The sequence below is a fragment of the Clarias gariepinus genome, chromosome 28, assembly GCF_024256425.1.
Source record: "Clarias gariepinus isolate MV-2021 ecotype Netherlands chromosome 28, CGAR_prim_01v2, whole genome shotgun sequence".
Lineage (NCBI taxonomy): Eukaryota > Metazoa > Chordata > Actinopteri > Siluriformes > Clariidae > Clarias > Clarias gariepinus.
Window position 1 is genome coordinate 2,353,850 of NC_071127.1, and position 27,367 is coordinate 2,381,216.

A 27,367-nucleotide genomic window follows, 5' to 3' on the forward strand; every position below is an offset into this window, starting at 1 on the left:
CTTCATCTAAGTCAAGAATATTGACAAATATAATGTCCCTAAAATAATAACACAAGAAAAATCTGAACATAAACTACATAAACATAAAAGAAACATAAAAACATCATAGTGCTAGTGGAAAACTTATGTGAATCCTTAAGTTAATGACTTTAAAAAAGATAATTGGAATCAGGTGTCTGTATACCTAGAGTGTGGACTCAAGCTACTTTGACTGATTAAAAACAATGAAACTATTTGAGTTTGCTCCACGCAGGAATACACTTATTTGAGCTATGTCTTGCCAAAAAGAGCTTTCAGTCACCAAGTTAATGAAAGCACTTTGGGACTGTGGCTACTCTACCAAAGTGGACACCCAGTAAAAATGAGCTGAAGACCACAACAAAGACACACTCAGTGTAGCTATTCAACTAAAATGTAGATCAGACTTGTTAGTCTAAAAAGCAGTATGCAATTGTTTATTTGTTGTAGTATGATTTTGTCATAGTAATATATAGTAGTATAGGTTTGTGGCAGGAAGGGCATTCAACGTAAAACATTTGTTGATAGGACTTCCATACCAGATCTGTCATGGCAGTGTTATAATGACTGCCACTGGTGATGTTGACCTACAGGGTGCTGGTGGATATTGGGCTACTGATGGTTGAAGAAGGAAAGAGGAAGGCCTGTTCATAGGCAGAGAGAGAAGAGGAAAGGCAAGAGTGACAGTACTTTGAACGTTGGGACTTTGACATTTTGTTGGCGAGTTGGTTGACATAATGCAGAGAAGGAAAGTTGATATATTGTGTGAAGGAGACAAGGTGGAACGGTAGCAAGGCTAAAAGCTTAGGAGCAGGGTTCAAGTTCTTTTACCATGAGTCTGAAGCTGGAAATTGATGGTGTGATGTATAATGTTGTTAGTGGTTACCCACAGCTGGGATGTGAGTTAGAAGAGAAGGAGAAATTCTTTCTAGATGAAGAGCATCCCCAGATGTGAGTGTTTTAATTAACTTGTTAATTTTAATGGACATGTTGGGGAAGGGAACATAGGTGATGAGAATGTAATGGGCAGGCTTGGTTATCAGGACAGGAACCAAGAAGACAAATGGTGGTGGAATTTGCAAAGAGGATGGAAATGGCAGTAGTGAATACTTTATTCCAGAAGAGGCAGGAACATAGGGTGACATTATAAGAGCGGAGGCAGAAGCACTTAGTTTGACATCTTGTGTCAATGTTGTAATTTGAAAGAGATCAGTGACTGCAAAGTAGGTAGCCTGGTAGAGAAGAGTGTTACCAGACAGCACAGGATGGTGGTGTGTAAAATTACCCTGGTATGGAGGAAGGTGAGGAGGACAAAGGCAGAGCAGAGGACCAAGTGGTGGAAGTTGATAAAGGAAGAACGTTGTGTAGTTTTAGGGAGGAGTTGAGACAGACTTTGGGTGGTCAGGAGGTGCTGCCAGTTGACTGGATAACTACAGCTAAGGTGATCCTGGAGACAGGTAGGAGGGTACTTGGTGCATCATCAGGAAAGGGAAAAGTGGACAAAGTGACAGGTGGTGAAATGAGGAAGTCCAGGAGTGTATACAGAGAAAAAGGCTAACTAAGAAGAAGTGGGACACTGAGAGGACTAAAGAGAATAGACAGGAGTACAGGGAAAGGCAGTGTAAAGTGAAGGTAGAGCAATTTCCCTCTGGCATTAATAAAGTTCTTTGAATCTTGAATCGAATTTTGAATCTTTAATTACTTAGGGTCAACAGTCCAGAGCAACGGAGAGTGTGGGAAAAGAGATGATGAGCCGTGTACAGGCAGGTTGGAACTGGTGGAAAAAAAGTGTCGGGTGTATTATGTGATGAGAGTATCAGCGAAAATGAAAGGAAAAGTGTACAAGACAGTTCTGAGACCAGCGATGCTCTATGGGTTAGAGACAGTGGCACTGAAGAAAAGACAGGAGTCAGGGCTAGAGGTAGCAGAGATGATGTTGAGGTTCACTTTGGGAGTGACAAGGATGGATAGGATAAAGAATGACTTCATCAGAGGGACATCCCATGTGAGATGGTTTGGAGATAAAGTCAGAGCGGCCAGGTTGAGGTGGTTTGGACATGTTCATGGGAGAGATTGTAATTATATTGGTAGAAGGATGCTGAGGTTGGAACTGCGAGGCAGGAGGTCTAGAGAAAGACCAAAGGGGAGATTTATGGATGGAGTGAGAGGACATGAAGTTAGTTAGAAGATGATGTGGAGGATAGGGTAGGATGGACACAGATTGCTGTGGCGGCCCCTGAAAGGGAATATCCGAAAGCCAAAGTAGAAGAAATGAATGCGTAAAGGGGACAGTGGTGGCTCAAACAGTTAGGGCTAGGTTACTGATTGTAGGGTCAGAGGTTTGACCCCCAACTGCCAACATTGAGCCCTTGAGCACAGTTGTTAACCCTATCCAATCCAGAGGGCTCTGTATCCTGGCTGAACCTGTGCTCTGACCCCAGTACATGTAACGAATGATTAAATTAAATCTATGAGAAAAACAAAAATACTATATAATCACATATTTATATCAGATCAAAACCAGGATTAGATTATGTGATCTAATGTTACTTCCTAACCCTTTTTTAAAATTATTTTAAATAACTCTTTCCTAACCCAATAGCCAAAATCCAATTACATTACTTTTGTACTGGGGTCAAGATTTAAAGACAATCGGTGTAGAAGAATGTACCAAAACCCGATCTGAATATTGGGAGAAATTAGTAAACCCATTATCTCCTTCTCCCCTTTTTCTGCTCCCAACAGCATATCCATCATATCCACATCAATTTGTTCATAACTTTTTAATGTATAGAATAGATGAACAATTAATGACTAAAATAAACAGTCATATTTGGTTACCATGTTTTTGAAGGTGGGGTTCCTTTATCTGTTTCAAGATCAGAGGTTTCCATCCTTGGATATTAGGACAGTGGGCAGGAGACACAACACTGAGTCCTGAAGAGTCGGATTTGTTTCTGCTGGAATAAACAAATGTTAGTGAAAACAAAGAACAAATTGGTAAAGTTCATGATCATTTTTATAATGAAAAACTTTTAAAAAAAAAATAGGGAGAATGTTGCTTCTTTGATAAAAGAGAATCCTGTATTTGCAGTATTGAATGTACTGTAGAGTACAGCCTGCACTTGGACTGAACTCTCACATAGTTGCAGTTTGAACATTTTCCAGATATACAACAAAAATAAATATACAGCTTTTGTTTTATGATAAAAATGTATGCACCACAATTCTGAAGCTGTTAATGAACAGCTATTCTTGATTAACTGTTAACACATTATTAAAATGTAGTTGATTTTAGGAGCAAAAACTCATCTAGTCATGAAATAAGTGTTCTTCTCAACAGAACTTTAAACAACATGAAGACCCTTTTCTTTAAACACTTATTAATCTCATACAAAGTAATTTAAATTAAACAAAAATTTGGTAAAAATAACTTGTTGTATGACACTTACATCAATGTTGTTTGTTTCCTTTTCCAACTGCTTCTCAAAATGGTTGAGTCTGAGTGATTAACACTTTCAGTTTCTTAAGGAGGATTCATTCTAAGTGAGAGTCAACTCGTTGGTCTGATTCTTCTATGCAAATGTTAAAGTGGTGGTGATATATAATTACAGTGAAAAGACATCAATATTACAGATTTATGATCCAAGAAAGCATTCACTCCCCTATTATAGAAAAATAGATAATGGCTTTACTTATCTCTCCCAATATTCTGGTTGGATTTTGGCACATTCTTTTATACCGATTGTCTTTAAATCTTGGCCCAGTTCAAAAGTAATGTATTTGGGTTTTGCCTATTGGATTGAAAATGAGTTGTTTAAAATAATAAATAAAAAATGGTAAATAAATCTATAATATCTGATTAAATAGGTGATTAAATAGTGCATTAAATTACTAGATTTTCTCTGTAAAGCACTTGTACAGGAACTACCTATTAACTGAGCAGCTTCAAATTCAAATCAAATTAAAATTTTATTTGTCACATACACAGTCATACACAGTACGAAATGTAGTGAAATGCTTACACGACCGCCAGTGACCTTAAAAAAGAGAATTAAAGCTTATAATAAGTAATAAATATGAATAAAAGAAATACGATAGAAAAATTAAATAAAAAAATTAAAATAAAATTTAACTAGGGAAAATAGAACTAAAAATAGAAACTGAAAATAGAAATATGTTGTACGAAAATAGAAATATACTTAACAAATAGAAATATAATGGTGTGCAAATATGCATAGAAAAAGTGTCTTTGTGCAATGGTTATTAAAGTGTCTTTGTGCAATGGTCCAGAATGTAAACGTAAACATGTAGTGTAGATGTGAAGGTAGATGGAATTGTCCATGGTGTCCATGGATGTATAAAGATTGATTGATTGATTGATTGATTGTGAAAAGATTGTTAGTTCTGCATAGTAGTGTGGTTGAGAGACCTTATCGCCTGCGGGAAGAAGCTCCTCCTCAGTCTCTCTGTGTTGGCCCTCAGGGAGCGGAATCGCTTCCCAGACCGCAACTGATTGAACAGTCCATTGTCGGGGTGGTCCAGCACCGCTTGGTGCAGATTGAGTGCAGATTAGGGAGCTCGGTGCGGATGATGCGCTCAGCTGAGCTGATCGCACCACCCTCTGTAGAGCTCGTCTGTCCTGCATGGTGCTGTTCCCGAACCAGGTCATGATGTTTCCCGTCAGCATGCTCTCTATGGTGCAGGAGTAGAAATTCCTGAGCACCTTGGAGGGCAGTCTGAAGTCTCTCAAGCATCTGAGGTGGTACAGACGCTGCCGGGCCTTTTTTACCACGGTGTTGATGTGACAGGACCATGCCAGGTCCTGCGTGATGTGAACACCGAGGTACCTGAAGCTGTCCACTCTCTCCACTGGGCTCCTGTTGATGATGGGGGTCTGGTAGTTCCTCACCTGCTTTGTACTGAAGTCCACTATAAGCTCCTTTGTCTTGCTGACGTTCAGGAGGAGATTGTTTCTCTGGCAGCAGTTCTCCAGATTTCCAACCTCCTCCAGGTAGGCCGTCTCATCGTTGTTGGTGATCAGGCCCACCACGACAGTGTCGTCAGCAAACTTGATGACGGTGGTGAAGTTGGTAGTGGCCACGCAGTCATAGGTGTACAGAGAGTACAGCAGGGGGCTCAGAACACAACCCTGGGGGGCTCCAGTACTGAGAGTGATGGAGGCTGAGACATGTCCGCCCATCCTTACTGCCTGTGGTCTGCCAGTCAGAAAATTGGAGATCCACTGACGCATGGATGAGTTGAGTCCTAGGTGCTCCAGCTTGGTGGTAAGTGTGGAGGGAATTATGATATTAAATGCAGAGCTGTAGTCGATGAAGAGCATTTTCACATAATTCGCCCTCTGAGTGTCCAGATGAGTGAGAGATGTATGGAGGAGATGTGAGATTGCATCGTCCGTGGAACGGTTTGGACGGTATGCAAACTGTAGTGGGTCCAGTGTGTCTGGTAGTGAAGAGATGATGAAGTCTCTGACCAGGCGTTCAAAGCGTTCAAAGCTTTTAGAGCAGAGTTTAAAGCAACTGATAGCAAATGATTTTAGATTTACATGAAACTTACCAATTGTATACAAATTATCGATGTGTACTATATTATAATTATAATTCTTACAAATTATAAAAACGAATATTTCTTCTACAAAATGCTAAACAATTAATCAAATATAATTATCAAAATTCATTATCTCACATAGAACATAAAATCTGCAAAAGATAAAATACACAACACATTAAATGTTCAAGTTACATTTGGCACAGAGTTCATTTTAAGCCAAAGGTTAAAAAAAAATCAGTTTATCAGTTAAAGACAATTAATAATAATGAAATCAAAATGCACATAAAAAAAGACATTATTTATCAGATCATCTCAATCTGATCATTTTCATTCATAAATATTTTTTCACACATGTGGTTTCCTTCCACAGTCCAAAGACATATATAGACATGCTAATTGAATTGTAATTAGTTGTAAAAATGAAAATATACACATTGGTGTATATACACACATTGGCCTCCATCGTCCCCAGTTGTACAACAAAGGTTCCTTGAAGGATGGATGGATAGACTGTATAAATCACATCTATTTATAGATTTTATTCTTATACAGTAGTTATATTAAAAAAAAAAAAGATTTTATCTTTTATTTCAGGGGAAGGGGTAACTTTGTGGAAAAGGTGTTGGTCTGCTGACCAGAAAGGGGACCTCAGACACCTATGTGCTCTGACACCACTGGCTCACCACTGTTGGAACCTTGATTAAGCTTCTTTCCCCCAAAGTTCTGAGATACAATCAGAACCTGGCAACCTGAACCTGTAAATAACTGCCACAAAAATGGGAGATGTATATTAGTCACCCGATGTGCCAGGCAGCAAGGAGATGGAACCATTTGTTTATCTAAGAAGAAAAAGGAGTTAAATAGCCATTGGTCAACTCACTATGAAGGGTATGAAGGTAAATTAATATATTTAGTAAGAACCTTTGCATCAATGTGTCTGATCTTTCTTTTTTTCACATATCACAGTTAGAAGGCTACAGAATAAGTTATTAAATCCTTTGGTACCATCCTTTCTTTATTTTCCTCTTTGTTGAATGAAATTGCATGAAAGGGAACAATGCTGCTTATCTACCTAGAAAAGGTGATATGGTGGTCAAGCTGTATTACAGTACTTTAGATGTTTCGTATGACACATTTTTACATAAAGCCCACTAAAAATCTAAATTTTTTAAGCATCTCAAATTCTTTTTTTATGTTTTCTAGATGTTCCACTGCTCAGATTGTGCCCAAAAATGTTAGTTTTACAGTATATGTCAGAGCAATCTTCAGCGGCATGAGTGCATCCACACCAGAGGGAGGCAGTATTACTGCTCTCAGTGCGGGGAGAGTTTTACTCAGCAAAATATCTCAAACAACATCACAGCATGCACACAGGACAGAGACCGTACTAGTGTGGACAGTGTGGGAAGATTTCATTTGTCAGACTGACCTTCAACGACATCAGCGTGTTCACACGGTAGAGAAGCCGTACCACTGTGGACAATGTGAAATAGTTAATGTAATGTAGAAGATTTAATCAAGAAGGTAATCTTCAGACACACCAGTGTGTCCACACTAGAGAGAAGCCGTATCACTGTATATTCACTGTGGGAAAAGTTTTACTCATCAAAATAATCTCCAACAGCGACAGTGCAAAGGTAAAAGTGACCTGAGTTCCTTCCACAGCCACCAGCAGTCATACAGGACAGAGATCATACCTCTGTTGAGAATGTGGATAAAGCTTTTCTCATTTAAGATTGCTTAGGAAACACAAGTTCTGTAATATCAAGTCGTGAAATGTCCATTTATTCACAGCTAAGTAAACTGTCTGATCATAAGTGTGCACCACATCATGAGTATCCTTCAGCCTATATGCCTTCTGCATATTGTTCCTCAGGATAACACAGTCACACATTAAAACTAGTGTCGATTGTTGGATATTTTTATACAGTATATCCACTCCCAGTCAAAAGTTTGGGCACACCATGGTCTTTCCCGATTTATTTTTTTTTTTCTACACGGTAAAACAATGCTGAAGGCATCCATAGATATCCAATAATCTCCTTTGAACAGTTAATATTAAGATTCATCTGCTACTTCTGCTCTGTAAAGCTGCATAACGGCTCTAATCTGAGGTGCTGGTTGTTAATTGGTGATTTCTGAGGCTGGTGACTTTAAATGAACTTCTCCTCTGCAGCAGAGCTCAGTTTGGTATTGCTTTCCCTTATGCCAAGAAAATCTATTAACTGTCAATATATTAAATGATTAAGTGTTTTGATATAAAAATATATATTCAGAATATACAGAATAATATATTGTATTAATATATTACAATATATTGAAAAATACATAAGGAATTACCACTCCATACATTGAGATATATTTTAATATATATCCTAATGTATGTAATTTTATATTTAACAATATACTTACTAAAATAATAAATTTAATCAAATACAGTATATCTATTCTTGCAATATGCTTATGCTTATGGACAATTTGTTAATGCAAATGAGCCATATACTGTACAAGACCATAATGAGATTAAAGCCACAAATGAGAAATATTATAGTTTTATTGAACATATCACAAATTCTCAATTCACAGCATACAGTGATGAGCCACAACAAACACCACCTAAGACCAGAAAGTGACCATACTGACCATTCTGTCCACCACAACATTAAAACCAGCATGTCAACAACATTAAAAACAAAATTAAAACTACTGTATCACAGTTTACTATCACCACTAATTTGTAAATTTAGTCCATGCATAAATGGAATACATTTAAATGTGCAAAATAAAATATACAGGTTTTTTGTTGTGTAATACATTTACAATTCACACAATATACAGTAACAGACACCAGCAAAATCTGGCAAATCAAAACACTAAATAATACAAAATGTCACCCAACGTGACAAAGATATTAAGTGTAACACTGCTCAACTCAAAGTATGATTTATACAGGACTTATACAAAGTCCACAACATTGTGACAATCTTACGGTGAAAAGAATCAGTCAAAAAAGAGATGAAATGTTTTAAAGAGATATGTTTGCTGTATATAAGGGCTACAGGAACAGGGATGGAAATGTTTTTGAATGAATATATCTTTCATTTAATTAGATGTACTTTTGCACAGTAAACCAGATATTAGATTTATATAAAGATGACATAGTTTATTAAAATAAATATTAATACTTTGCATTGTGATGTAACAGTAAACAAACAATTGAAATGTATTTGAATAAATTTTACTTACACTTCTCCATTAACACATTTCGGCTGTGTACACTTTTACAAAATTAAAATATATCAGTTTAATATGTTGAAACATTTGAAGGTAGAAAATTAAGCAGTAAAAAAATAATTTTCTGAGTTACAAACACAGAATAAAGAATAAAACATTGTCAAAAATTTAAATGTAAGGTTTAAAAACATACACTCAATCTCAGATGTCCTCATTCATATTGTGGTGTAACATAAAACCAAACATTTTCATGTTCATTTTGTCTCCATGTTGGTTTTCAGAGTCGAGGTTTGACCAGGAACAACCTTGCAGGATTGATCATGATAACTGCAGGTGGAATCAGGACTCCTCTCATCACTTATGTCCCTCTTATGTCGAAAACACACTGAATCTCCTTCACACAAACACAGATGTTCTCTACAGCCTACATATAAAAAAGAAAAGCCCCTGAATTATTCACCACAAACTGATCAGTGGAACTTCATGATCGAGGGGAAACATTATTACTTCATGTTTATGTATAATGTTGTAATTCAACATTCCTTCACTCTTATTAACATCTATAAGTTTAACATCTATATTACATCACATTTTTTCACATCACAGCTCTGATCCAATCACAGGCATTACTGTCATGTTTTAAATGTTATTATTAATAACTAACACTATTGTGTGGTTTAGCTCTAATTCTAACTTTATATTTAATCACAGAGTGTAAGAATAAACTGCAGTGACTTGTACAGGAATGAGGGACAACATGGGGTAGAGGTGTTAAATAAATTAGTGTTAGTGAATGAAGTGGTTGCTTTAATATTTATAGCAGAGTACCTTTACAAACAATGATTTTTTAAAATAAGTTATATAGATAATATATATATATATATATATATATATATCTTATAGTAATATATATATAATTTTAGAGTTCATCAGAAAATGTCATGACTCACCTCAGGTCTTGTAGTTTGTAACCTTCATCTTTCTGTAGAGCAGTGAGCAGATTCCTCCCTGGGACGTCTATTTTATTCTGTTCCAGTTGCAGTTCTCTCAGGTGTGAGGGGTTTGATCTCAGAGCTGAAGCCAGAGCAGTACAGCCTTCATCTGTGACACCAGACTTACACAACCTGCAGAGAGAATCACAGTGACACACAGTTCACTCCCTGAGTTTATACACACTGAGAAATAATGTGAAAGATACATATGTGGTTTTCATGAATATTTGAAGAGTTTTATAGCCAAATGAGATAACTTCTTTAGAGTTTTGATATTTCTTTCAAAATAAACGAGGAGTATTAGATATTGATAGAGAATAAATTTCAATATATTTCATAATATGTCACATTATTAACACATTAAAAAGCCCAAATTTCTAATTATTTTGGATTCTTGGGTTTTACAAGTATGAATTTTGTGTGATTCCACAAAATGTTATAATTCCAATCAGCCTGCAGTTGTGCATATTAACATGCAATAATATTTAGATATTTAATATGTAACGTGGTGGCAGCAAACTAGATCAAGTAAAAAAGTGTTAAGTTTTGGTCCACTCAAAACCTTTTTAACTGCAATGATTATTCAAATCAAGCATTATAAACAATGAAAAAGGGGGGGGGGGGGAGGTTACAGCATCATCAGCCTTGAACTCTACACATTCAGTAGTACAGGTAAGCACACTGTAATGACAGTTCATGCATTAACTGACTGTGTATTCATCAGTCAAATTCTAAGTAATTACAGTGATAGTGAACATACAGTATGCAGACCAAGCGAATGCAACAGGTTTTACACACACAACATGAGCTTCTCGTCTCTTACAGAATACACAAATAACTTATGCATATTTAAAGTTTGGCACTGTTATTTCCTTACCACATTTCTTACGCTACAGTATCCCTTATCATATTATTAAGTATACCTGTATACACTCAGAAAAAGAAAGTTGGCTATCTGTTACATGTACTAAAATGTAATATATGTTTTGTACATAATTTCATGTTTTCAAGATGAACATGAATAAATTATGTTGTATTTGCATGAAATTCAACAACTTAACATGTATTAGATTCAATCATGTTAAGATAAACCAAAGAGATCTTGTCACTGTGAGAATCGGAAATATCAAAGCAAACATCGCGAGAAGACATTACAAGAAGAGAACAGTTTGTTGAGAAGACAAACGTTTGGCGGGCGTGTGGAAAAGGTAAGCAGGAATTAATTCCCATCTTTCTAAATAGAAACGAAATACTGAACATAAATGTCACCTGCTGTTTAGTGATGTTTAGTCACGTTATTTTGGTTTAAGCTATTTCTTGTATTTTTAATCACACTTAAAATACCGACGGTTATATGCGCGTGCTTAATCTGCGGTTCGGTTCTGGTTTCGGTCTGTTCTCATGAGTTGTGAAGCGAGAGGAACAAAGTATAAATATTGTTCATTTGATAAATTAAGTATCATGAATTTTAATTTAATTTATCTCTGTATATTTTCACAGGAGTTTGTTTGTAAGTGAAAGTGTCCTGTCTGCATCTGACTTCAGGAGTTTCCTGACCAACCGTCTCTAACGGTCATATTTAAAAGCCATAACGGACAGTTATAAAGTACAAAACGTTTCTGTTGGTGTTTAATTGTTTTTCTATGATTAATACTTATTTGTGGTGTTTAATGTTTTGTACATCTTTTCAAATTGAGACCTCATTTGCTGCTGGTGTAAAACAGGGTTTTTATTAAATATTAAATAAAAATCTCAGTTTTGTCCCGTTTGTCTTATGCTTCCTTTCTTTACAGAATGCTGTTGACCAGGGCTTGAAATTTAAATTTACTTGAGTTGGATCAACTTAATTTACAACTAAAAAATGTATTGTACTATGGTGCTTGTACCAACCCTATTCATTTATTTTAACAGTATTAAATTATTTTGGACGCAGCTGTAAATAAGTTACATAAACCTAATAAAATTAATTAGACTGAACCTAAGAACATTAAGTTGGGTCATCAAAATCGCTTAATGCTAAAAGAAAGCTATTAAATCACGTAGAAATTCCTTCCATGATTTAATTAAGTTCATTCAATGAGTTATTTTTTCGAGAGTACAGTATTTGAACAACATCCAAATCCTCTCCTGTTTCACAGAACATACTGCAGATGTTAAACAACCCACACTCTCTATTTAATACAGCTGGAGTAACATAGTGTAAGCCTCCTTTCATTGACTTCAACATTCAACTGTATTGTCAAACTGTTAATATAATTTTTTATAATTAATTGTTTTCCATTGATAATTTGTAAACTGAGACAAACAGCACTGATTTGGGGAGTAAAACAGTTTTTGTTTATGGTGTATTCCATTAACATTTTTTTTTTTTTAAGTTTTGATTAGTTTTCCTTAAAGTGAAAAGATTAACAGAGACTTCTAAGGACTTGTGCTGTTCTGTCAATCTCAGGAGATGGAGATGGGACACCACCAGATTTTCTCAGTTTGTAGACAGTTATTTATTGCCAACTGATTACACAGTTATTTTAATATTTGTTTTCTTTTTTTCTTTATTAAGCATTTTAGTAAGCACCTTTGTAAGAGGTTCACAGACTTTTTACATACTTTTACAAACCCAGACTGTGAATGTTCAAAGTGTTTTTAAAAGACTTTTATTATTATTAAATGCAAAAATTCTCTTAATTCAGAACTTTTCTACAGGCATAAATAGTAAAATTGTTTTAAATTCACCAATTATTTACTAAAAAAACACTTGGTGTGAATTAAAAAAAAGTTTAAGTAAAAATAAACTTCATTCTCAGGACATTAGTTATAAAGATAATGGTGAATCTAGAACGCTGCAAAGAATGTCTCTTACCTAGCACAGGTCATGTGACTCTCTGAGATCTTACCTCAGTGCCTCCAGTTTACAGTGAGGATTCTCCAGTAGGGCAGAGAGATGCTTCACTCCTGAGTCTCCTAGATTATTCTCAGACAGATGCAGTTCTTTCAGATGTGAGGGGTTTAATATCAGAGCTGAGGCCAGAGCAGCACAGCCTTCACCTGAGAGATCACACTGAAACAACCTGCAGAGACACGATCACACACTTACATCTTGGTTCAATTTTGTTATTGTATATTGTATAATATACTGACTCACTGAACACTTTATTAGAAACACCAGTAGATCTACACATTTATGCAGTTATCTATATAGTCATTTGAATAGCAGTGCAGTGCATAAAATCCTGCCAGTACAAGCTTTACTGATGTTCAAATCAAACACTAGAATGTGTAAACAGTACACCAAACCCTGAGGTAGGTTGTGTGATATATAGGAAAAAGGCAAAGTATTATGTAGTATAATAAATCTAGTAATAAGTAATTACTTAGTAATAAGTGAATAAGAAGTAGTGCTCACATGACAATACTGGCAATTACTAATGATGACAAGCATGGTCTCAGGTACAGTTTGTGTGATTACTTATTTAATACATAACTTAATTAATTACCAAGGTAATTTCAGACTTATTTGATACTCACATTGATAATAATGCAGTAAAAAGAAAATTAATTCTCAATCAGGACATTAATGATGAACCTAAAAGCTCAACATCAGTCTCACTATTCTAGAATGTGTCTGACTAAGGATCAGGTCATGTGACTCACAGAAAGATGATCTTACCTCAGTATCTCCACTATACATTGAGGATTCTCCAGTACAGCAGAGAGATGCTTCAGTCCTAAGTCTCCTATAGGATTCTTAGACAAATGCAGTTCTCTCAGATATGAAGGGTTTGTTCTCAGAGCTGAAGCCAGAGCAGCACAGCCTTTAACTGAGATGCCACATTTATGCAACCTGCAGAGGTACAATAACACATTAGTAACAATGATAACATATAGTGTTATATTTAGGTTTTTTTTTCTATTGGTTTTGTAAATAAACTATTAGCTTCTGAAAACTCGAAACTGACCATAAACTTTACATGTACTGTATTTGCTCACACACCAGTCAAAAGTCATACAGCTGCATCTGCATTCTTAAAGATCTGCTCACCGACCAAAGTATGCAATTTTAAAAATTATTGACAGATCTAAAACATTACTGATGCAGATCTGGACCCCACTCTATCATCCACAGACCAATGTCATGCTGGCACAGTTCTACCGGCCCCTGAAGCAGATGCTGCAATGCGTAATTAATGAAGAGGCATGGAATTGGAATTCCCTACTTCCCTATGTCCAGTTTGCTGTGAGGGAGATGCCTTAGACCCCCACTGGCATCACTTCCTTTGAGCTTTGTTTTGGGAGGTGGCCATATTGACTGCTAGATGTAGCAAAGAAGGGTTGTAAGGAACAGCTATCCCCATTTGTTCATTCATAGAATACATCAAGTACTGTACATATAGTAGAATTTTTTTTTTTAATCACTCTAACTGTATGCTAACATAGGCAAGCCCAAGTTCAGGAACAACACACATACAATAGCCAGGAAATCTTCTCAACTATATTGAAAAAATGCATTTAACCAGTTCCAGCTGTTTCATCATTTGTCACTGTTCTTGATCCATGTCTGATCCACGGAGACTCATACATGAAGATGTACTGCAGTGGAGTACATGTCTCAATGGGTCATCGCTGTTTTAGTGGCAAAAGGGGACCTACAGTACTTAGCGTTAGGCAGGTGGTCATTATCAAATCCATCTATCCATCTAGGATCCTCTGTAGGCCAACTAGGAATTGTGGAGGCAAATGGTGATCAGTGGAGGTCAGTGGTGACCATTATGTTTATTCCCATTTTAATGAAAATAATTGGAGTAAAATAAACAAGAACTATGGCAGGTAACCTACAGACTTCTGTAAGCACATGTATTGTTTATGTCCATGCTATGAACATCAGAACAAGAATGAACAAATATGGCTTAATGGAAGGGGAAAAGACACACCCCGGCTTTTCAACAAGAACATGATGATATTATTATCATTGTTGTTGTCGTTGTTGTTGTTAGTAGTAGTAATAGTAGTAGTCATAGTGGTAGTAGTAGTAGTAGTAGTTCTGTTGTTTCTTTTTTAGTCACACTATGAGAAAATGTGCCTTATTGATCTCACCTCATTTTCTCCAGTTTACAGTGAGGATTCTTAAGGATATCAGAGAGATGCTTCCCTCCTGTGTCTCCTAATTCATTTCCAGACAGATCCAGTTGTCTCAGGTGTGTGGGGTTTAATATCAGAGCTGAAGTCAGAGCAGCACAGCCTTCATCTGAGATACCACAGTAACACAACCTGTAGAGACAGGCTCTTCATCAGTAAATATACATCATCTGTTAGGTAAAATTAATGTTATAATTGTAAATGATAATACTTATTAGATTGGTGTCTAGGGCTCAAACTGGTGTTTTGGACAGTGGTGGGAATTATGTCAATTAATTCACTCAGCTGTCTAGCTGTTTGTGGTGCATATAGCAATACCCCACTGTTCACACCATTAGATATTGTGCTGAATAGTTGCTTTGTGATGCAACTTATTAACCTATGAATAATCTGACTAATTGACTAGATTTTTTTTTTTAAAGAAAAAAAAATCCATGTCCACACATATTTTAATCTATTGCAAACCTGAATCCACATCAAACTCATTCTGATTCTATTACCTGAAGGAAATTATTTAATAAACATGTATTTTAATATTTTTCATGTTAGTAAATAAGCAAACGCATTATCCCACGGAAGATTTGTGTGCTTTTTTTTATTTTATGCTTTAAAACCAGGTTTCCCTTGACCACAAGGTTGGAAAAAACTCAACTACTTTATTTAGGTCATAAATAACTCTTCGCCCTGTCCTGGTAATAACCTCATGGGATGATGTGTGTAAAAAGCTTAACACACTGGGCAGACTTACATAGTGATGATATTGGAATTAAAGTTGAGAATAACTTTAGACTGAATTACATAAAAGGATTTCAATTAATTTTTAAATGTATTGTGCATATAAATTAAGGTTTTTTACAAACTGTGCAGTCTAGAATAAGTAAAGTATAAATTGTTTAGAGTCTGCAATGATAAGTAGCTCAAAAGAATGATAGGAATCTCCACATGTAGACATGAGCAGTGTTCCTGCACACACAACGTATAGTGTGTAGCTATACAGTACATAGGAGGAAGTACGAATTTCAATGTAACACGTAGTGGGTTTTGTCTGCTTCATTTTAATAAATATCATGGTTGAGGAAGGATTTATTTAAAACTAAGACTTTTATTATTAAAACTTGCAACAAGTTTGCACCCATTTCCCAACTGCATGGTTATAATTGTGTTCACCTGCACATTAGCACCATCAACATGATGATTAGCCATAGTTTCGAGCCATCGTTCCTGTATTCATATTAATGGTTGTACTTTGGGTTTATTCTATTTAAACTCAACTTTAACAAACCCTTGTCTGTACATCAAAATAGTTTGAAAAGTATAAGTTTGTAAAAATGCTTTAAGTCTACCTCATACATCATATATTCTGCTGAGGATAAATCAGTTGTATTTGTAGCCTTCTTTTTAAGCAACTTAGTATCAGTTACCATGTTGTCGAGTTTTAATAAAAAAATATTAAAGCAAACTTATGTTTTGATTGTGCTTTTGTGGTGAATCGATGGCAGCAACTTGGAACGAGGAAAAAAGGTGTCTTTTTTTTTTTTTTTTTAGCACCAAATCCTTTCTAAATGCAAAGACTGGTAAAAATGAGAAAATTGGTAAACAAAATGAAACCATGAGGGTGTAAACTAAAGGTTTCATATTTTAGTTTCAGTTTATTTAGCTTTTGACAGGTTCGCTGTGCATAAGGTCCGATCAGCCATCAACCAATTGAATATACATGGTCCCATAATGTCATAATAGAGTTCAGAACTCCTGACTTGAGAACTGGATGTAGCAGACATAAACAGGTGCACCAAATGCATCAGCTTCATGTGCACAGCATTGCTGGTACACAAAGTGATCACGTGTCCCTTGAGAGCTGTAGCATTATCTTTCTACAAAACTGTCTAATGTAAATATTACTTTAGTAAACACTGAAGTGCATCATGATTCCCAAATGCAGTAAAGCTTCTAAAGCTTTTAACAAAGAATATGTAGTGAATTTCAGCAAAAAACATTTTCTCATAGACAACCATGTGTGCCTGCACACAATAATTTGCCAAAATAATTTTGGAAAAAATTTTGGATTTTTTCATCCAGTATGAAAAAAGATTTCCACAGATTGTATTCCATTTCATCCACTTTCCTAGCCAATTATCTCCAGCACTTCCCTGTCTGCTGACTCATCATTGTTACTAAAGTTCAATTAACAAACTTATAATGTATGGGTATAAATGAGCCAGAAACAGCATGTGAAGAAGCAGAAATGTGGCAAAGGGATCCAGCGCACTGTTCTCCTTTTCTTTTCCAATGTTCACTCAATTGACATTAAACTAGACTTTTATAGACTACGGTCATAGAAAGTGTAAACTTGGGACAACTATGTTTTAGCCTTTGTTGAAATGTGGCTCAACAACAATATTGAGTACACAGCCATTTGGCTAGTCAGTCTAGCCTCACATTGTGCAGACAGGAAAGCTGCACTCTGTGTTTTTACACAAACACTAAATAGTGCAGAAACGCTCTGCTATGGCTTGAAAATTAGAGAATGTGACACCTTGAAGAGGAATCTTACCCTAATGTCTCCAGGCCACACTGAGAATTCTCCATTATAACACTGAGATACTTTACTCCTGAATCCCCTAGTTTATTATTAGACAGCTGCAGTTCTCTCAGGTGTGAGGGGTTTGAATTCAGAGCTGATGCCAGATCAGCACAGCCTTCAGCTGAGATTCCACAATTAATCAACCTGCAGAGACACAATGACCCACTCTTCATCAACAGATGATCAACAGAATATTGTGATTTAATTTGTTAAAATCTAATCTGTGCATGTAAAACAACAATTTATCAAAAGTGATATTATAATTTAATATTATCATTTTATTCTTGTTAACAATGTAATTATAATTGATAGGATTGTGTTGAGACTGATCATTATCATTACTCTGTGAAAAGGGAAAACATACTGAAAATATCATTAACATGCAGACTGCATGACTGCCTCTTACACACACCAATGATCCTCTCTGATGTTGGATTCTCTCACTTTTTCTTCACCAATTACAAGGTATAAATAACACTGACCAAAACATCACCACTGTTATTGAGAGTAATTGACATAACCAGGACTAAAGGTGCAAAAGCATTTTTTGGCTTTTATGTTTTACAGAAGGTATATCTGATTAACTTTTAATGCACATGAATCACATTGTCAGCAAATGTATTTACTAATTTATTATACTGAGAAATGGTTTTAGCTTAATGACTAATGTATGTACTGCAAGCTGTATTGTTTAGAAAGTATTAGCGTCTCTCAGAGTGATGATCTTACCTCAGTGTTTCTACTTTACAGTGAGGATCCTTCAGTACATCGGAGAGACGCTGCACTCCTGAGTCTCCTAGTTCATTTTTAGACAGATCAATTGTACCCACACTCAGATGCAGCTCTCTCAGATTGGAGGTTGTTGATCTGAGCACTGAGTCAAGAGCTTTCCAACTTATACCTTTCATTGTACCACAATTGATACTGAAGGGAAAAAAATCATATATAATGAACCAGGGCAAATTAACAAACAGGTCCTCAAAGCTTACACTGAATCTCTCATTTTTATAAATACCAAAAGTATAATCACAAATCAAATAAAGCACTTTAATACTTAAATACTAGCAGTGAATCTTCTGGACAGGTATTATTTAATAGATCATTATCAGTTTTAAGATCTAAATAGTGACTTGTCTATACATGATAAAGTGAAGTCTGGTGTTTAAAATGGAGTTTACTCTCTCCATGTACATTCATTATTATTATTATTATTATTATTATTATTATTATTATTCATAAATATGCTTGTGGCAGGGGGCCTTAACCCTGGAACAGGGAACATCGCATGCTCTCAGATGACTGTCTCTTTCTGAATTGACATTAAATTGATTTACTCACTATGTGCTAAGTGCTATTAGGGCTTGACCTCACAGGATTTTTTTTATTGCATTTTATTAATTGCAAAAATGCTGGTCGGCAAAGTAGTGGAAATAGTTCATGTAGCTAACTATTGTAAGCCACTGTGACGTAAATGTTTTCTCCTCAAATAACAGCAGATGGCCTCTATACTTCCCCATACTCCCATACCTCCATTCAGTAGGTAGTCAACCAGAATGCCTATTACCGACGCAAAATGACAGCAGCTAAAATAAATCAGTCGCATTTCAAAGTTATTCGTGAAATGAACTCAATTACACACATTCAGATCACAAAGAGTGGCAACTATCGTAAAACAGACCAAACGCAAACCAAACTGCTACTACGTCCAGCTCTTAACGAGTCACAGCTCAATAATCCTTGAGAGAATGCATATAGCACCACCAATGCTGTTGCCGTGAGAGCCTCTGTATTTACTCATTCTTGCAAAAATAATTTTCCATTTTGGTAAATTGCACTGTTTGTCATCTGTTCTTATTAACATCACCCTGTATGTAGGTCAAAACATAAGTACATTTGACAAAGTAATTCTAGGTCTAAATTTAGAATAGTGCAAAATTATATCGTATATCATTAATTAATATTATATTAATCTCTATTGTACTTACATTGCTTTCCTTGATTCTGCAATCACAGGCATTACCTTCACAAGAACCCAATCTGATATGTTGTCTGGAGTGGTATATTTACTCAGGTCAAATTCCTCCAGCTTCTGTGCTGATGTTAGTAACACAAACACCAGAGTAGACCACTGAGAAGAAGTGAGTTCACTTTGTTTTCCAGATTTCAGGTATTGTTGGATTTCCTCCACTAGAGAATCATCACCCAGTTCATTTAGACAGTGGAACAGATTGATGGATTTCTCTGTAGGAGGATCTCTACTGATCTGATTTTTTATGTACTGAACTGTTTCCTCTTTGCTCTCTGAGTTACATTTCATCTGTGTTACAAAGCAGTGTAAGAGATCCTGATTGGGCTCAAGTGAGAGACCCAGAAGAAAGCGAAGGAAAATGTCCAGATGTCCAGTCGCACTCTGTAATGCTTGATCTACAGCACTCTTATGGACATCTGAGATTGTAATTTCTTTCAGATCTGAAGATTGACTCTGTTGAACAACATTTATCTTTTCCCTCATGAACATCAGGTGCACATACACAGCTGCAAGATGTTCTTGAACGCTCAGATGAACAAAGCAGTATACTTCACTTTGGTGAAGCCCAGTCTCCTCTCTGAAAATCTGTGTACACACCCCTGAGTATACTGCTGCTTCTCTCACATTAATGCCACACTCTCTCAGGTCTTCTTCATAGAAGATCAAGTTGCCTTTCTTTAACTGCTGAAAAGCCAGTCTTCCCAGGTTAAGAAGCATTTCTTTATCACTCTCCTGCTTCTCTGAGTACTTTTCTCTTATGATGTTTATCTGAATGATGAGGAAGTGTGTGTACATTTGAGTCAGAGTCTTGGGGATCTCTCCACGCTCTGCTTTACCCAACATTCTCTCTAGAACAGTGGCTGAAATCCAGCAGAAAACTGGAATGTGACACATGATGTAAAGGCTTCTTAATGACTTCAGGTGTGTGATGATGTTATTGGCCAGGCTCTGATCACTGATCCTCTTCCTGAAGTACTCCTCCTTCTGTGGGTCATTAAACCCTCGTACCTCTGTGACTCGATCAACACACTCAGAGGGGATTTGATCAGCTGCTGCTGGTCGGGAGGTGATCCAGATGAGAGCAGAGGGGAGCAGATTCCCTTTGATCAGGTTTATCAGCAGCACAGGCACTAATGCTGATTCAGTCACATCAAACACTCTCACTGTGTTCTGGAAATCCAGAGGAAAACGACACTCATCCATTCCATCAAAAATGAACAGGAGCTTTTTCGAATTGTACATTTTCATTTTTTTTATGTCCTTAAAATAAACATGAAGGAGCTCCATCAGACTCAATTTCTGGTCCTTCATTAAATTCAGCTCTCGGAAAGGAAGTGGAAATATAAGGTGGATGTCCTGATTTTCTTTTTCTTCAGCCCAGTCCAGAATGAACTTCTGCACAGAGACTGTTTTTCCGATGCCAGCAACTCCCTTTGTCAGAACAGTTCTGATGGGTTTGGGTTTTTTAGATAAGGGCTTTTTCAGCACAGTTCTGATAGGTTTGGGTTTTTTAGATAAGGGCTTTGTCAGCACAGTTCTGATGGGTTTGTCTTGATCAGATAAGGACTTAAAGATGTCATTGCATTTGATTGGTGTTTCCTCTGTTGTTGTTCTCCTGGACGCTGCCTCCAACTGTCTCACCTCATGTTCTTTATTAACATCTCCACTGTCTCCTTCTGTTATGTAGAGCTCTGTGTAGATTTCATTCAGCGGTGTTCGGTGTTCCTGTTTTACTATCACGTCATTCAAACACTGATATTTTTCCAGCAAATTTAATTTGAACTTTTTCTGGAATTCATTTACAGCAGATTCTCCATCAGGCCTGTAACATAGTGAAGTATAAGGTGTGGTACACTAGTCTCATTATTAGAGGATTATTTAAATGTCCTCATGTCAGTGTCACAGTCATGGTGTTGTGTTTCATCTTACCCTCTTTCTGTGTTGATGATCTTTTCAATTTTGTCTCCTGAATTCTGCTGAACACTGTGGATAAAAGATGTACAGTGCAGGTCACTATTATTGTCACCTCTGGTTAAGATGTGTTCTTAGGCTTTTAATAAATTCATTTTTAATTGCAGAAGCATAATCTCACACTGAAAATTGTAGAAAAATCTAACCTTCAATTGAAATGAATAAAAAAAAATCAATGACTAAAAAAATAATTGTTTTTTATGAAATCACATTTGCCACAATTATTGGCACCTCTAACAATTCAGATAAAATAAATGTAATTAGAGCATTTTTGTTATTTTTACTGTAGTTTATAAGGTTGATCAGAGTATCTAGAAACTTTTAATTAATAATTCATGACTTCCTGTTTCCCTGTGGTATATATATGATGTGTCACTGATGTGACTTCCTTAATGAGTTACTGTCAGTCTGATTTGCTAATGTGTTATAATGTGGAATATCAATATTTTTGATAATGCCTATTTATGTAATATTAGGAAACACATAATGTCTAGTACTGCAACACCATGAGTCATTGTCCATATGTGTGATAACTGTAATTAATAAAAAATGGGTAAAAAATAAAAATAAAAAAAATCAGGAACACGGTTTTGTGTCCTTTTGAAGTGCTGAAGTGTTGGTCACATGATTTTAGGAAACTGATGTAAGTTACAATAAGGGGCTTCAAAGGCAGCTGCTTCCTCTACATACTGTAATACAAGCTCCTGAATGTCAGTAGAATAAACATTGCTAGAAAACATATAGTTCCAAGAAAAATATTTAAACCTTTGAAATTTCATAGATTTCTGCCTAAATTTGTCATAAAATGTCTTAACAAATATAATGTGCCCAAAATAATAACAAAAATAAAATCTGATCTTTTATGTCTTTATGTAGGATAAACATAAAACCTCATAGTGCTAGTGAAAAAAAAGTATATGAGGCGCCATATAGGGCTTAAATCAAACTTCACTCATGCACACACATATGAAACACTTGCATACACATATATGAAACACTTACACATACATATATACTACTAACTGCTCAAACAACTACATATGAAATGCGCGCGCACATACATACATACTTTCCGCGCACACACATACATACTTTCCGTGCACGCGCACAAAGCGAACTGTAGCGGTGTAGGGAACGAGTGAACAATGGATCTTCAGTTTAGCGGAAAAGGGAATGGATAATTTCCAATAAGTCATTACATATCGCTGGAGTGTAAAAAAAATTTAGCTCGAAAAATAATTTATATTTTTATTATAATTATTATCGAGGACATCATATAAATAGGACACAATAATTTACATTTTAATTTAATTAAGAGTAGGGTGTAGGGAGTAGTAATTCCAATGTATATGAACTTCATTCTCCCTGATTAGTAGTAGCGTTTCTTAAATAGACCGTTAATAGACAGTTTAGAAGACAACGAGTGATTTATTTATCACCACAAAAGTGGGTGATATGGGGGGTCGGAACAATGTTTGAGTCCCGTGGGATTCCGATGAGTTGTTGTTCATATTAGTGAAGGCGAGGAAACACATTTCACAAAACAGTATTTCTTTCTGTTGTAGGATCCGACATATTAGCCACAGATTCCGTGCTTCAATTTTCTTTTTGCAAATCATCACCTGCGTTTTTTGCCGCTGCAATATTCAGACATTATGTGGACAGTTCTGAATACGCCATGTGATTGAGCAGTGATGATACAAACCAGTACTACCATTCAGGGAGAATGAAGCGACAAGTCCTTTTACACTGAAATGCCTTCCGGTTACACTGAGAATCTCATAGGTGAATGTGCGAGAAGAGTTTGTATGTATGTGCGCGGAAAAGTATGTATGTATGTGCGCGGAAAGTATGTATGTATGTGCACGCGCATTTCATATGTAGTTGTTTGAGCAGTTATTAGTATATATGTATGTGTGAGTGTTTCATATATGTGTATGCACGTGTTTCATATGTGTGTGCATGAGTGAAGTTTGATTTAAGCCCTATACGGCGCCTCATAAAAGTATGTGAATCCATGAGTTAATAACATCAGAAAAGCTAATTTGAGTTAGTTGTTAGTACTGTATACATGTAGCCTCATTAAGAATAATGATTTTTGAGGGGTGGACTAGAGCTACTTAGACTGATTAAAAAACACTGAAACTTTTTGAGTTTGCTGCATACAAGAAAAATATGCTTACTGTATGTGAGCCATGCATCACTAAAAAGAGCTTTCAGGGGATATATAAAGAATTGTTGATTTCCATGAAGTTGAAAAGGGTTAAGTGATTTCAAAGACTTCAGAAATAGGCAAATAGAGACACTTTGGAACTGTAGCGCCCAGCCAAAATAACCCAAAGAGCACAACGAAGACTCATCAATGAGATAAAAAAAACTACCCAGAGTGACAGCCAAAGATTTGAAGGCGTCGTTGGAACTGGCTAACATCTGAGTCTACAGCAAAAAAAAAAAAAAAGTTCTGTCTTTTAAATTATAAGAGTGTGTGTGGATACTAATGCATGCACAACTTTTTTTGTTTACATTTGTAAATATGTTTTTTGTAAAGACATTTAAGAACCTCAGTTGAGGTGGTTCGGGGCATCTAGTAAAGATGTCACCAGGACGCCTCCCTAAAAAAGGTGTTCTTGGCATGTCCAGCTGGTAGGAGACCACTGGTGGTAGACCAAGGACTAGATGGAGAGATTATATGTCCACACTGGCCTGGGAACGCCTCGGGATTCCCCAGTCAGCGTTAGCTGAGGTGGCTGGGGAAAGGGAAGTTTGGGGTTCTCTGCTGAAACTGCTACCCCCGTGACCCAACTTTGGATAAGCGGTTGAAGATGGATGGATGGATGGATGGATGGATGGACATTAAGAGGAAATGTCTATTTTCTGGTCAGCTGAACAGATTTTTTTTGTTGTTGTTCCAGTCACACTGGACTAAGCATAATGCGGGCATTACCAAATATTACTTTATTATTATACTGTATTATCATTACAAATATTATTTTTAGTAGCAGTAGTAAATTTTAGTAATTTACACTCATTCCTTAAAATATGTAGTAAAGATATCGCATTAAATGCTGTAAAATGTGGCCATTGACTCTAAACTTTATAAAACAATGTATATTGTACAATAGTTGTTTACTTAGCATTGAATTTAACAGGGAGGACACATTATCTGCGTACACAGGAGGGATTTCCATCTTTAAATTTTATAAAATGATGAATGGATGCATCACTCTTCATGGACACACAGCTGGGTGTTGATGAATCCGATTTCTCTATCTGAATATTACTGCACAAAGAAATCATATTGTTTTCACAAATGTAATTTACTAAGTCTTTATTTTTGGCATAAATCATTATTATTAGCCCTTAAATTAAAATAAATTAAATGTCACAGAATTGAAGTGAAATTTATTAAAGAGTTTTTCATGATCTATAAGATGGGATTCACTGAAAAATGCAATAAATTCAAAAAAAAAAAAAAAATTATTTTACTACTTTCTAACTAAAGATTTATTTATTGCCAAATGTCAATTATAGTTCTTTTGGACAATGTAACAAACTCAACCATTTGCAATTCTTTTGCTATCCAATTCGGACCTCCGACTTCAACACATCACTCTGACCTAGATGGAAGGTCTGCCCTAACACAATTTCAAAATCAACAACAGACAGACAAAATTTTTCACATCCTTACCACAAGTAAACTCCTTCCCTAGTTTGTTTTGGACTGGACCGAGACCACCTCCTGTATTGCTGATAAGTTAAAATCATCTGTTTCACTGTTGTTATTATTTGCCCTCACTGCTTAACTAGTAAGGCATTTTGAAGCTCACAAGTTAACTAGTAAGGCCAAAATTTATTCAACTAGTAGCACTAGTAAGCATTTTTGCCTTCACCAGCTTAATAGTTGAGTATTTTGGTTAACTAGTGTGTCCTAGTGGTTGACTAGTTGACGAAAAGTGTGTGATATTGCTAATATCAAATAAATGCTAAAAGGGCTTGGCATATAGTGGCATAAATAATAGTTGTAGCAGCTGTAGTAGTAGTATGATTTACACTCGTTCCTTAAATTATCAAATAAAAATTGAATAAGATTAATAATACTCTAAAATGTGACTAATAACTTTAAAGTCAATATACATTGTAGCTTTTTGCTTAGCAGTCTATTTAAAAGTGAGGTCATGTTACCTGTATACAGAGGAAGAATCTCCAGCTTTAAAATCTTCAAAATGATGAATAGATGCATCACTCTTCATGGAGACACAGCTGGGTGCTGGTGATTCTGATCGCTCAGTCTGAATTGTACTGTGCGAGGTAAACATATTTTTTTGTAAATGTGATTCATTCAATCTTTATTATAGGCATAAATAAACAACATCCTGAGATTTAATTTATTAACTTAAAGACATTTTTGGTCAGCATGCAAATAAGCAATGTAAAACTAGCTATGGGAACTTCATAGCTCAAACGTGAAGACTATTCCTGCTGGTCCAGATTAAGATTGGATCACTCTAAGATTGGATCAAACTCTTTCAGAATTTGTTTGGGAATTGGACCTAGACCACCTCCAGAAAGGGCTTTGGTCCAAACCCGAGCATGACTGCTGTGTTCAGACCTGTCTAAAGAAACTGCTACAAGGTGAAATGAACCAGAGTTCGATTTAACCTTAACAAAACCAGGCAGATGTGGCAGCACTCTTAGTACTCTTAAAAATATTTTCTCATCATATTCAAGTAAACAAATAATTTGTCACTATGCTGTCAAGCAGAAAACATCAAATGATGGGAAACGGTAAAATGGCCCCTAAGACCTCCATAACATGGTTGTTCAAAAGAGCAGCACTAGCACCTTAAAGGGTCGCCACAGCAAATCATCTGCCTCCATCTAACCCTATATATAACCTGCATCCTCTTCTCTCACTCCATTCCCAATCTCTCCTCTGGACAAGTCTCCAAATCATGGGTTGTTCCTTTGATGAACTCATTCTTGATCCTATCCATTCTTTTCACTGCCAAAGAGAACCTCAACATCTTCATCTCTGCTACGTGCAACTCTGCCTCCTGTCTTTTCTTCAGTACCACTGTCTCTAATCCATAGAGCATCGCTGGTCTCACCACTGTTTTGTACACCTTTTCTTTCATTCTCGCTGATACTCTTTTGTCACATAACACACCTGACACTTTTCTCCACTAGTTCCAATCTGCCTGTGCATGTCTCTTCAATTCAATTTATTTATTTATATAGCGCTTTTAACAATTGGCTTTGTCCCAAAGCAGCTTTAGACAATCAAAAGAATTATTTAAGTTTGTATGGAATTTGAATGTGTATGAATCAAAATGGTCAGATAGTCCCTGGTGAGCAAGCCGATGCCGACAGTGGCATGGAAAAACTCCCTGAAATAGTAGTAGGAAGAAACCCTGAGTCTCTTCACCTCCTTTAAACACTCTCCGTTGCTCTGGACCGTTGTCCCTAAGTACTTAAAGTTCTGCACCTTCTTTACCTCGGCTCCCTGCAGCCTCACCGTTCCACTTAAGTCCCTCTCATACACACACATGTATTCTGTCTTGCCGCAGCTATCCTTCATTCCTCTGCTTTCCAGAGCATACCTCGAACTCTCTAGATTTTCATCCACCTGCCCCGTGCTCTTGCTACAAAGCACAATGTCATCTGCAAACATCATTGTTCATGTAGACTCATCTGTCTAACCTCATCTGTCATCCTGTCCATCACCAGAGCAAACAAGAAGGGGCTCAGAGCCGATCCTTGATACAGACCCACCTCCACCCTAAACTCTTGTCACACCTACAGCACATCTTACCACTGTCTTACTGCTCTCATACATGTCCT

The 27,367-nt window shown here is 36.3% G+C and overlaps 1 protein-coding gene across 3 annotated transcripts in view; it reads right to left on the minus strand.

The window, feature by feature from the left end:
- The window catches only part of LOC128515948 (NACHT, LRR and PYD domains-containing protein 3-like), a 48,808-nt gene that overhangs the window by 18,650 nt on the left and 2,791 nt on the right, over positions 1 to 27,367 (minus strand). Inside the window, exons 3-12 of one of the 3 annotated variants that reach the window (XM_053490215.1) lie at positions 25,709 to 25,825; positions 21,485 to 21,538; positions 19,512 to 21,377; positions 18,256 to 18,450; positions 17,497 to 17,670; positions 14,904 to 15,077; positions 13,480 to 13,653; positions 12,707 to 12,880; positions 9,774 to 9,947; positions 8,148 to 9,247 (exon numbers count right to left, since the gene is read on the minus strand). In XM_053490215.1, the coding sequence (XP_053346190.1) occupies positions 9,241 to 9,247; positions 9,774 to 9,947; positions 12,707 to 12,880; positions 13,480 to 13,653; positions 14,904 to 15,077; positions 17,497 to 17,670; positions 18,256 to 18,450; positions 19,512 to 21,377; positions 21,485 to 21,538; positions 25,709 to 25,825 (3,109 nt within the window). In that variant the 3' untranslated portion in view covers positions 8,148 to 9,240. Of the gene's footprint in view, positions 1 to 2,859; positions 2,979 to 3,470; positions 3,523 to 8,147; positions 9,248 to 9,773; positions 9,948 to 12,706; positions 12,881 to 13,479; positions 13,654 to 14,903; positions 15,078 to 17,496; positions 17,671 to 18,255; positions 18,451 to 19,511; positions 21,378 to 21,484; positions 21,539 to 25,708; positions 25,826 to 27,367 lie in introns of those variants that run through there. The other 2 variants (XM_053490217.1, XM_053490216.1) reach the window with 2 other exon arrangements.